The sequence below is a fragment of the Chrysochloris asiatica genome, unplaced genomic scaffold (assembly GCF_000296735.1).
Source record: "Chrysochloris asiatica unplaced genomic scaffold, ChrAsi1.0 scaffold00272, whole genome shotgun sequence".
Taxonomy (NCBI): domain Eukaryota; kingdom Metazoa; phylum Chordata; class Mammalia; order Afrosoricida; family Chrysochloridae; genus Chrysochloris; species Chrysochloris asiatica.
Window position 1 is genome coordinate 2,893,177 of NW_006408790.1, and position 12,941 is coordinate 2,906,117.

At 48.1% G+C, this 12,941-nt stretch overlaps 1 protein-coding gene across 4 annotated transcripts in view; it reads right to left on the reverse strand.

Annotated features, from left to right (window-relative positions):
• DCLK1 (doublecortin-like kinase 1) overlaps nucleotides 1–12,941 on the reverse strand; it is a 314,483-nt gene that overhangs the window by 160,198 nt on the left and 141,344 nt on the right. For all 4 annotated transcript variants that reach the window (XM_006874369.1, XM_006874370.1, XM_006874371.1 and 1 more), the window contains exon 3: nucleotides 9,996–10,095. In XM_006874369.1, coding sequence (XP_006874431.1) covers nucleotides 9,996–10,095 — 100 coding nt within the window. The remainder of the gene's footprint in view (nucleotides 1–9,995; nucleotides 10,096–12,941) is intronic.

Here is a 12,941-nt window from a genome sequence, read left to right on the forward strand (position 1 = left end):
CTGTGAGTGGATGATCTATAAGAGTATATACGAGTATATAGTGACACAATAGATGACAGCCTAGGAAACCCTGTGGGGCAGTTCTACTCTGTCCGAATCTACTTGCAAACAACAGGTGTGAACAATCATAAGCTTATATCTTCTTGTCTACTTCAAGGGACTAAAAGGCGTTAACTGTCTGAAGAGAAAGGGGTTCCACAGTATGGAAAGAAGTGCACTGTGAATCCCATCATCGCAAAAGAAGGGAGGATCTTGCCCTTGCCTTAACGGGGGCTCCCCTGAGAGATGAGGGGAGCTGGTCATTGTCCTCCACAGATGTTGCTGAGTGCTGTTGAGTCCATTCTAACTCACGTAAACTCCACGTAAAGAGCAGAGTTGTCCTCTATAGGTTCATTCATAGCTGTTGAAAACAGATTCATCAAAATATACACCAATTCAACCATTTCTCCATGTACAATCCCTGACACTGATGCCATTCTTCATGTTGTGTACCAGTCTCCTTTTCTGTGTCTCCCCCATGAACATAACTCCCCCCAAGAAGTTTCTGTCTAATATTTCAAGTTGCTGTTGCCAATTAGGTCCCAGATGTTAAGTGCTGTCAAGCCGGATCCACCTCATTGTGACCCAGTATAGGATTTTGAAGAAGCGGCTAGTGGATTTTAAGTGTTGACCCTTGTGGTTAGTCGCCCCTACAGTGACACACCCTGGTCCATAAAGTTCTAAAGAGCACAGTGCTCAAAGCAGACAGTCTTTATAGTTGTTGTTGTTATGTGCCGTGGAGTCAGTTCTGACTCATAGCGACCCTGTACAGGGTTTCCGAGGCTGTAAATCTTTATGGGAACAGAAAGCCTCATCTTTCTCCCGTGGAACAGCTGGTAGTTTCAAACTGCTGTCCCTCCGGTTCGCAGCCCAATTCGGAACCACTATGCTACCAGAGCTCCAGTCTTTATTACTGAAGTTAAATTGTTGTGTGGTTTTCAGAAGACTTCAGAGGGTATTGCTGATTTGATTTTAGGGCAATAGTTTCATGGATTCATCCAGCTTTCATGGCTCCAGAAAGCCTGGAGTCCGTGAGAATTTGAAATTCTGCTCTGCATTTCCCGCTTTTGATCAGGATTCTCCTAGAGACTCTTTCACCTAAATGTTCAGTAAAGGTGGCCAGGTACCACACAGTTCTTCTGGTCTCATGGCCAAGGAAGCAGCTGTTCATGGAGGCTGTCTCCATGCATTGTTTCCTCCTCCTGTTAATGATTCTCCAGCTTCCTTGGTTGCTCCAGGAAATTATGGAAACAGAGCTAGGCCTTTCTCCAACAGAGCGGCTGGCAGGTTGGAACAGCTGCAATAGTTAAGGTTGTGTGTCAACATGACTGGGCCGGGACCCTCAGGGGCTGGGCAGCTGAGATGGAGTTATCCCCAGGGGAGATCTAAAGCAATGCAAATGACGCTGATGAGTTCTGCTCAGAGCAGCCAATCAAATGAAAGGAAGATTCCTGGGGGTGTGGCCTGCTTCCAATACACTGGACCCTCAGGCAAAGCTTGCTTGCTTTCCATTGGGTCTGATCTTGCATCTGGTGTGTTCTCCAACCTCTGGTTCTGTGGGCTTGAGCCTGCTTCATTACCTGCCCATCCGGGGAGCTGTCAGCAGCTTCCCTGCCTGCCTGCCTGCTGACCTGCCAATCTTGGTTCATCTGACCTGGATGTGGGACTCCCCGACCTCGACAACTGTGGCAGCATGTCCTTTATCTAAACTTCTGTTTACATAGACATATTGCACTGGATTTGCTTCTCTAGAGATCCCAGCCTCAGACACCAGCCAAGCATGACACCATTGCACTACCAGCGCTCCTTATCTGCTCGGAAATGATGGCGCAGCGTTTGAGCACCTACCTTCCAGCTATGGATATGTGGCAGAGAAGGGTGCTGCCTGCAACTGAGGGCGTTGTTGAAATAACATTTTCATGATTCTCAGGCAGCGAGTTGGCGCAGAGCTACTTTAAATTCTCCCCCAAAGGACCACCTGAGTCTACCAGGGAGACGCTGGGAGACAACAGCAAGGGAGAAACATCCTGGGGAGCAAGGAAACCCCCCTAAGAGAAATCAGCTTTCAAGATCAACCACAGGGCAAAACATGTCACTGTGTGGACTCAGGTGCTACTGACCCAAACCATGGCATTTCAAAGACTTCATACACATGTAACAGCTGGACAATGAATAAGGAAGACTTGAGGACGAGGCCTTGAACGATGGTGCTGGGGAAGGACACTGAATATACAATGGACCGCCAGAAGAACGTACAAATCCATCTTGGGGAAAGCATAGCCAGAATGCACATGCTATGAGCATGTTATCAGAAGGGACCAGTCCCTGGAGAAGGATGTCATGCTTGGTAAAGTGGAGGGTCAGCGAAAAAGAGGAAGACCCTCAACGAGAAAGACTGACCCAGTGGCAGCATCAGTGAGCTCAAGTCCAACAATGATGGTGAGGAGGGCATGGACCGGGCAGCATTCCAGTCTGCTGGACACAGGGTCACTGTGAGTCCGAACTGACTCAACGACACCTAACAACCACAACATAAGAGTCACCCACAAATGTCACCCACCAAATAACGAAGACCACAATTCTGAATGTGCTTTGATGTTGGTTTTCTCATTTGAGGTCATCATAAGCCCCGATGGAGAGGGAGCTGACCAGAGACCTGGGGACATGTGGCAAGGGGACACAGACCCCACTCCAATACTGCATCTAATCTTCATGTCTGAACCCTACTTTCCTGTCACCCCAACTTGGGGAAAGCAAGCAAGATTCTGGGCTTAATGGAGTCTTCAGACTCACCTCCTGCCTCATCTCATCCCAGAGTGTGTCCCAAAAAGTGGCCAGGATGAGGGACTGTGTCCCCCCAAACATGTGACCCCCACCCACTTGTCTCTCAGCCTGATGCTCTGTGGAGGCTCACAGCGTGACACAGGAAGTGACACCACTAACAGGTACAGGGAGAGGCCATCTAATTGCGCTCCGATTCACTGTGCGCTGTACTACTGAGTTTTCACAAAACGAAAGTTCTGGACCACCCTGCATCAAGCCATCTTCCAACAGCATGTGTTCACTCTGTGTCCCGCTGGATCACTCTGTGTCCTGTTGGGATCATTCTCACAATATCTCAAACCTCCTCAGAATGCATTTCACAGCCCATTGGCTACCGTGCATGTAGACACTGGGGAACCAACAAATGCATGGACTCACTGTATTACAATATTCACTTTATTGAAGTATGCCTGAATTTTAAACCCCTGCAGGGTCATCCAGGGTAGCCAGGTTTCAGCCACGGGCAGGAATCAAACCCGTGGGTCCCTAACCGAGAGCAGCAGAACACTGTCATGAGAATTCAAGAGTAAGCTGGAAAGAAGTCCCTTCCACACAGAGGACCACTAGACGACACCCAGCAACAACATGCTGGGCAGTGGCACCTCAGCCCCTCTATCTGTGGCTGGAATCGTACTTGGGAAGATGGCTTTCTTTGCAATGTTCATTGAGTGGCACCCCAGCAGGGTGGGTTCTAAATCGAATCCATTCTGAGTTCGACAAAGACCAGATTGTTGTTTTTGTTGAGTGCCATCGAGTCAGTTCTGACTCATATTAGACACAGGGATATGCATACATAGGGTGGACGGCAGGCACCATGTTCGGGTCCTGTACAAGTCACAGAATCAGGGAACATCTAGAACTCCCCACAGGAAGAAATCCACATGCCGACACCTGGATTTGGACTTTTAGCCTTTAGAACTGGACTGAAGTTCTGTCCATTAAAGCAGCCGATTCGAGTATTTCTGTTAGGGCAGCACTAGATAACAAAGACAGGGTATTTCTACAAACGTTCACCAAGTGGATCCTGGGCCCCCAACACCACAGTGAAGAGGACGAAAGGCCCCTTCCAGAAGCAGGCCCTGGAAGAATGCTGTGTCCAGGATCTGTCTGGGTCAGGGAAACTGGCGGATGCCATCACATAAAGGAACAGAACTGTAAGAAACTCTGCACATGAAAACTCATTGTTTTAGTAAAGCGACAGTCGAGTGTCTTCAAAGTAATGTCTGACATTAGAGTACTCCAATAAAAAATGTTAATATCCATTTTAAAATAAATAAATAAAGTAAGAAAGATAGAAAGAAGTTGAGAGGCAGTGGGGCCCATGAGTAGGATGAGCCACAAGCCTGTGAGGGGACAGAGGACGGACCAATTTGGGGACATGGGGCTGGTGTTGGGGAACGGAGCAGACAGATGGGGTCTACCACAGACACAGACAGCCTGGTATGGTGCTGCAGGATAAGCACTGGACTGCAAGGTCGGTGGTTCAAATTCACCAGCCACTCCTTGGAAACCGTATGCAGGGTCAGTATGGGTAGAGACGGACTTGACTGTACTTAACAACAACAACAACAGAGACACTCGCCCACGAAATCCTGTTGCTTCCTAACAGCAGCAAATCACCCAAGTGTCCGCCTACTGTCCATGCAGAAGCAAGAGCATGCGGCCCTTCTCCAGTCTGGCATTCTACCTGGCCATGTTGCATTGCTCTAAATTAGACAGCAAGTCATTCGGGGAGAGGTTCCGTGGGCCCCGCTGTCTGCCTCTCTCTATATATATTCAGCATCCGCCGTGCCGAACACACCCATGACATTGCTAAAATTGTGACATTCCGAGCCAGGAACAGGAGGGTGGCATTTTGTGAAATTTAAAGGTGGCCCGATGCCCCTTGCAAGTTCCTGATGCTGTTCTGACCCCTGAACTATGAGTACACGGGGGGCTTCACACAATACCTGGAAACAGGTTGCTCTTGTTCAATTCCATTTTTCCATGGAATCAATTTTCTGTTACCTAGAAATCCAGAAAGCTCCGTGGGCTTTTCTAAGCCTCCTTGTTTGTTTTTTACTGGTGAAGTCTCTCCCTAGGGTGAGCTTCCAGATGGTTTCCAGAGCATCCTCACTGCTACGGAGTCCATGCAAGCTCACAGGGACGCTACAGGACACAGGAGAATGGTCCCGTGGGGTAACCAAGCTGAGGTCTTTATAGGGGTACACTGCCTCATCTCTCTCCTGCAGAACATCTGAGGGGTCTGAACCACCCCCTTTCAGCGCTTCACCACTGTACCACAAGGGTGCTTTAACACAGAGACATGGGTGAATTTTGAAAGATAAAATGAAATCTCTTCCTTTGATGCTATGAAATCACAAGGTGAAAAGGTTAATTCCGACATGTCTGTGACCCCTCCCCCCAAGTAAAACCAAACCCACCTCCATCTAGTGGATTCCAACTTGGAGCAATGTTTGTGGGGCTTCTGAGAACAAAAATCTTTACAGGCGCTCACAGCCTCATCTTTCTTCCAAGGAGCGGCTGGTGGGTTTGAACCATCGACCTTTTTGGTTAGCAGCCCAATGCTTAACTCACAGCACCACCAGGATCCCTTCCCTGCAATCCCCCTCCTCCACACACTCCTTTTACATGGAATAAATCCAGTGAAGCATCAATGTGCAAACACCAGATAACAAGTACAGACGTTGGTGGGGTTGTTAAGGGCCCTCAAGTCAGTTCCGACTCAGTGATCGTATCTGCACAACAGAATGAAACCCTGCCCAATCCTGAGCCAGCCTCACAACTGTTGTCAGGTTTGAGCCCACTGCTGCTGCCACTGGGTCACTCCATCTCGTTGGGGGTCTTCCTCTGTGTCGGTGACCCTCCATTTTACCAAGCACGACGTCATTCTCCGGGTACTGTCCAAAGTGTGAGATAAAGTCTGGCCATCATGGCTTTTAGGGGCATTCTGGTTGTACTTCTTCCAGCACAGATATGTCTGTTTGTCTGGCAGGCCATGGTACTTCCAGTGTTCTCCCCCAAGTACAGACAAAGCAGGCTAAATCATGCTCACAACGTTTTTTTAAAGATTCTGATCTTAATGCATTAGCACTTAGAACACGCTGTACAAGAAACCAGAAAATTGCAGTTGTCAACGCGTGAACTTTGTCTTCAGGTCAATTCAAGGGCATGAGATCTCAATTTTGACTCCTTTCCTAACCCCCTCCTCCCCGGCCTTCCGAGCTATACCTTGTCTGTTAGGATGCGGGGGGGTGGTTGTTACTAAGGAATGCATGTCACACCAAGAAATGATTAGGGTGTCTGCTCAACAAGTAAAGACGGGCACCCTAGAGAACCGGGCTCTTCAGAGCTATCCGCATGAGACCAAATGGTCAGCAGTTATCAGGTGTGGCTGAGAAGTTGGACAGACAGGTCGGAGAGGCTACATGACAGACACACCTCACAGACACTGTGTGCTCTCTTACAAAACGCCGGTGGGTGGTCAGCCGGCGTCAAGCAAGTCTGTGACAATAGTTTTCCAGCAGCGTGTGTTCACGTCTTGTCTCTGTCCTATACTGCCCACTCTCACTATATTTTCAACTGGTTCTTCATTCCACGACACTCTTCACAGACGACCCCAAACCAAACCAAACCCACCACCATAGAGTTGGTTCCAACTCCTAACAAGCCTGTGCAGGGTTTCCGAGGAGCAGTTGCTGGGTTTGAATCACTGATCTTGTATCAGGAGTCCTGAGGCCCTCTGGGTCAGAGGATTACTTTTCCATAGAGCTTTTGACACTATCGGTCTTTACAGGAGCATACAGCCTTATCTTTCTCCTGCATTGTGGCTGGCAACCTTCCGGTTATTTGCCCAAAGTTTAACCCACTGCGCTACCAGGCCTCCTTCAATGGCTGCTGTCTGGTGTAAACATAATTTAACCCACTGCGCCACCAGGCCTCCTTCAATGGCTGGCTCTCTAGTGTAAACATAACTTTCTACGCATTGGAAGCCCCAAGGATCCATGTGATTGGCTTTATCATGGCGTGTGCTTCATTGCGGTGGTCTGGTGAACTGGGGGTGGAACAAGTCCAACAGGAATGTTGTCACTCAGCATTATAAGCAGAAACTGTCACGCCGAAATCTGTTTCGCTATGTCTACATTTACCAAAAACACACTATATTTAAATGAAAAGGGATGACAGTAATGGTTAGGGCATCTTCATTACGGAGAGGACAAAGGACATAAGGTTCCTACCAACAGGGGTCTAAGCAGTGCATGCCCAAGTGCACATGTGTGCACATGTCTTCAGACTTTCTTTTTGTTTTTTAGCATTTTATTGTGAATTGGGTGACGGCCTACAGAGCGGACCATGAGTTTTCCATTCAACAATCCACACACATGTTCTTTCATCGCAGTGACTGCGTCCTCTTGAGGGAACATAGCTCATCCCACTTCCTCCAGTGTTTCCTGTTTCCTTTCCACTGCCTTTCCGGACCTTTTGAATGCGGTCCTTGTGTAATGATGCCCTCTGACCTCAGGTGGTGGTTTTTCTAGCGCATGTGCCCTCTTTGGGGCAGGAAAAAATTCCAAGAGGAAATCACAACGTATTTTCTGGTACATTTTAGTTGTGTTTCTCAGAAACTCTATCTGCTCACCTGTCTCAAGTAAACACGGATTCGCTGCAGCACCCTAGGCTGAGAGGGGAGACTGGTGGACACGGAAGTGGCCAGCTGCGTGGGCCCAGTGGGCGCGTACAGTGGAAAAAGTGTACAGCAAGCCACCTGGACTCGGAACAGACCCTGGAGGGTTTGGGAATCCACAGCCACCTCGGTGTTGCTTTGAAACTGAGCTGTGTGCCTGTCTGGGGTTGACAGACCATGCCCGGTATCAAAGCAACAAATGTAACTTTCATTTCAGAAGACGTCTGGTCCCCGTGGCCAGCACATCACACGCATCTCTTTTCTTGAAATTGAAAGTCTAGACAGTTTATTTTTCTCAGAACTGTGCGGTCAGCTCTTCTGTCTGAACTTATAACGTCCGCTGGTTCTACACGATGGCCGAGCTGTCCTACTCTTCGGAGGGCTGAGATAGTTTGATATGTTTACATGAACCTCTGCCCTGAAGGGCCGCTTGTACTGGAGATAAAGATGGACAGCTCCGAGAGCAAGGCACGGAGAACACTCCTCCGCTTAGCCAGCTCCAGCTAGAAAGCGTCAGTCTGAGTCCTCAACCCCCCTCAGCTACACAAACTTGGACCAGATACCAGAATGTTCTTGTCTCTCTCACTATTCCCACCAAGTCTCTTTTAAATGATAACTGTTGTTTATTGTTAAATGCCCTCAAGTCGGTTCCGACCCATAGCAATCCTGTGTAGGGCTTCCGAGGAGTGATCTGTGAGCCTAAACTGCCGACCTGCAGTGCACATCGACCCTGCAATGCGGCACATTATCCCTCAGCGCCACACCACATGCACATCGACAAAGCCAACAACAATGATCACCATGTTCACAGGTACACAGGAGCCTAGTGGTGCTGTAGGACAAGCAGTGGACAGCCGCGGGCTTGGGGCAGTTCTCCTCAGTCCTGCACGGTCACTAAGAGTCAGAATCCACTCACCGGCAGTGGGATGTATGCGCATGGACAGAAGCCCAGGTGATGCGGTGGTTAAGTGCTGGCCCACTCACTGAAAGGTTGGTGCCATTTGCCTGTGTAAAGACGAAGTAGCACTGTGCAGGGATCTTTCCTGTGACACCCTGGGGACTCTGAGATAAGGCCTCTATGAAGAACTGCTTCCTCTGTCAGGGTCACAGAGCTGGTGCTGCCCAGATACCATTACTGAACACTTTGATCAAAGATCCTAGAAAACAAAATCCTGATTGAAAGGGGGGAAATGTGTGACAGAACTCCCGGTTCTCACGGACTCCAGACTTCCTGGAGCCGTGGAGGTTGAATGAACTCTGAGACTTTGCCCCGAGTTCATCTTTAAACCATACATCAACAATTTCCCCAAAGTCAGCTTAAAACCAAACCACGGTTAGCGACACTAAACAGGGAAACTGATTTGCCTTGAGCATTATAGTCTTGGAATAACTCTCCGGGTGGGGTTGAATTGAGGACATCACTCAAAAGCTCCGAGAGGAAGCTCAGGGGGCAGGAGATTTACACTCATGGGGGCGGAACAAGTCGGATAAGTCGGCTGAGTAGGACTGCCGAACTTAAAGGACATCATCAGTGTCACTGAAGGACGCACGGAGAAAGAGCGCGTTTTGTGTGTTCTCAACACACAACAGAAACCAAGCGGCTGCAAACAGTTAGTGAGAAATGGAAGTAAAAGATGGCGGAATTTTCCACTTATGTGTTGAAGACCCTCATAAATAAAAGACAAGACTGAACTCATTTGCAATACCACAAACTTGATTCTCCAAGACAAGACGCAAGCTTCCAAACTCTTTAGCTAAGATACTTCCTGCCTCCAGACCAAAGACAGAGCAGTGTGTTCGGTTCACTGCCCTCCTCCTTTCTGAAGCCTGCCTGATGCTTCTTGCTGTTGTTGTTGTTAAGTACCGTCGAGTCGATTCCGACCCATAGTGACCCTGTATAGGGTTTCCGAGGAGCAGCTGGTAAGCTTGAACCTCCAACCTTGCAGTTCAAACGGCTTTGCAGTCTGATGCATTAACCCACAGTGCCACTTAGCAACATGCAAACCCTGAATGAAGTCCTGAGCAGACACAGTCAGCTTCACAGTTCTGAAGTAAAGGGGGCACCAGGAAGCTCCCCTAGTGCCATCCTCAATCACTGTGTGATCCACAAAGCCCCTCAATGTCTATTTTGAGGGGAAAATGGAGAAATCTGCACCCGGGTTTTCCAGGACGCATGAATTCAGCAGGTCAGAGGTACCTACACTGACTCTTCTAAACAGTTTCACCTTTCCAATGACCCTTTCAGCTGTTTTCTATATTTAAGATAAAATGAGGGGGAAAAAAATCAAAGAAATCCGAGATATGGAAAAGACATGTTGGTTGGGGATCTGAAACTGATTTGGCAACTTCAGAGCTGACATCATCCTGGCCCCCGACTCCTCAGCTCATTTTGCAAAGTGGCCTCGAATTTCGCCTGGTTTGGATTTTGGTTCTGTGTGTGTTTTCTTACCACTTTCATCTAGCAAGAAGTCATCCTGATAACGGAACTTCTCTGGTCCACAGGCAATAAAAATGTCATCGTCACCGAAAAAATCCTGAAGGCACATCACCTACAAGAGAAAAGTGGGAGACTCAGCATGGGGTTGGCTCTGCAGTAACAACTGCAAACTCCACACCCCCTCCCCCCAGCCCCTCCTCCTCCAAGAGATTTCAAAAGGGGACCCAGCATCTGTTACTAGTAATAAACATGTAACATTTCAAGGCTGCAGGAAGGCAGGATAAGCCCCGTGCAGCCGGTAACTGCCTCATTTATGACTTCGTACATTATGCCCCACGAGGTCAGAGCCGCCTTCTCAGACCGGAGCGGAGGCAGCAGCATGTGGTGAAGGCTCTGCTGAGCGTCTGAGTAAACATGTGCTCCTAGCCACAGACGCCACCGTCTGTATATGGGCACGATGACCACGGCTTCAGGTGACTAAGGAGAACATTAAAATAGGTCAAAATAGATACGTTTGTACGTGTTAGTGTTAGTCTCCTCTGGATCCACTCTAGGACTCCTGGACAGTGGTGAAGCACTGGGCTGCTAACCACAAAGTCAGCGGTTCGAGCCCACCAGCCGCTCACAGGGAGAACCATGAGGCTCTCTGCTCCCATAAAGATCGACCATCTCAGAGATCCTACGGAGCAGTTCCACCTATCCAACACGGTGCTGTGGCAGTGAGCTGGCTGGGTTTGGACCCATTCTACGTCCGGTTGAAAGGAAAGCGAGAGTAAGGTGCCACCAAGACTAAAAGGGTGGTCCTTCATCTGTGTTGTCGTTGTTGTGAGCTGCCACTGATTGGCTCTGACTCATGGTGACCCCAAGAGCGACAGAATGAAGCGAAGACCGTCCTGTGTCCCCTCCCAGCTGCCGTGTGCATGAGTCCACTGTCCCACCACATGCTAGTGTCTTCACTTTTCTCCCTCAGGGAGGCTGGTGGATCAGAACAGCCGACCTTTCCTTGAGGAGCTGAGCACTTGACCACCATACCACCAGGGTTCGTTGGCTGCACTGGTTAGCCTGCCAGACAGTGAGTTAGGGAAAAGCAGTTTATTGCTCCAACACTCATCTGTCTGTCTGTCCTACTGTGGGGGTTTGTGTGTTGCTGGGAGGCTGGAAGCTAGGCCACCGGTGTCCCAAGTACCAGCAGGGTCACCAACGGTGGACAGGTGTCAGCGGAGCTTCCAGACGAAGACAGACGAGGAAAAAGGGGAGGCAGATCACTGCTGAATGCTTAGCCACTGAAAACCTTATAAACTAGAAGCAGGACCCTGACAGACATAGTCCTGGAAAAGAAATAACAGCCAAGTTTCAGATATGGTGCCTGGAGATGAAGCCCTCAGGCTGGAAGGCCCTCAAAATATGTCTGAGGAAGAGCTGACTCGTCAAAGCAGACTAGACTGTGCTGAAGTGATTTGATGAAAACTTTCAGGACCTTCATTTGCTGGTGGGAAATAATTCTAAATGAGGAGAGACAGCTGCAAACATCCACTAATAGTCAGAACCAGGCTCCTAACATGAAATCTATGAAATGTTTGTTGTTGTTGTTAAGTGCCGTCAAGTCAATTGCGACCCATAGCAACCCTGTAGGGTTTCCAAGGAGCAGCTGGTGAGCTTGAACCACCAACCTTGCAGATCAAACAAGTTTGCAGTCTGGCGCATTAGCCCACAGCGCCACACCAGGACTCCTAACATGAAATGTATGGAGCATGAATTAAGGACAAAAGAAGTTGTCAACAATGAAATACATGCATGGATATCCTGGGCATTAGTGACCTGAAATGGACTGGTGCTGACGTTTCTGAATCTGACAACCTCATGGTCTACTATGCTGGAGTGACAAGTTGAAGAGGAATGGCATGGCATTCATCATCAAAAAGAACATCTCAAGACCTATCTTGAATACAATGCTGTCTGTGATAGTATAACACCCATACATCTACACAGAACACCAATTAATACCACTATTAAAGAATTCTACCAACTTAACATGCAATCAGATGTACTGATGATTACTGGTCAATGGAATGCAAATGTTAGAAACAGAGGCAGGATCCATGGTGAGAAAATATGGCCTTGACGACAGAAACGATGCTGAAGATCACATGACAGAATTTTGCAAGACCAATGACTTCTTCATTGCAAATACCTGTTTTCAACAACATAAAAGACAACTACACACATGGACCTCACCAGATAGAATACACAGAAGTCAAGTTGACTACATCTGAGGGATGAGATAGCGGAAAAGCTCCATATCATCAGCCAAAAAAAGGCCAGGGGCAGACTGTGGAACAGACCATCAATTTCTCAAATGCAAATTCAGGCCGAAGCTGAAGAAAATGAAAAGATGTCTACGAGAGCCAAAATATGAACTTGAACATCTCCACCCTGATTTAGAGACCACCCACCTCAAGAACAAACTGGACACAATACCTGAACCAGAAAAAATGTGGGATGACATCAAAAAACAAAAAAGCCCATTTCCAAAGGAATTATAACCACAGCTATGGTTGTTTTGTTGTTGTTAAGTGCTGCTGAGTTGGATCCAATGCATAGTGACCCTGTATAGGGTTTTGAGGAGCAGCTGGTAAGCTTGAACCACCGACCTTGCAGTTCAGCACATTAATTCACAGCGCCACACACAAGCACAGAGATTAGGATTTACAACACATATTTTTGGAAGATATAATTCAATCCATAACAGACTGTAAATTTTCACACAAGGGAGCACTGTGAGTGGATGATGTATAAGAGTATATATGAGTATACAGTGACACAATAGATGACAGCCTAGGAAACCCTGTGGGGCAGTTCTCCTCTGTTACACCAGGGGGCGTTGTGAGTGGATGATCTATAAGAGTATATATGAGTATATAGTGACACAATAGATGACAGCCTAGGAAACCCTGTGGG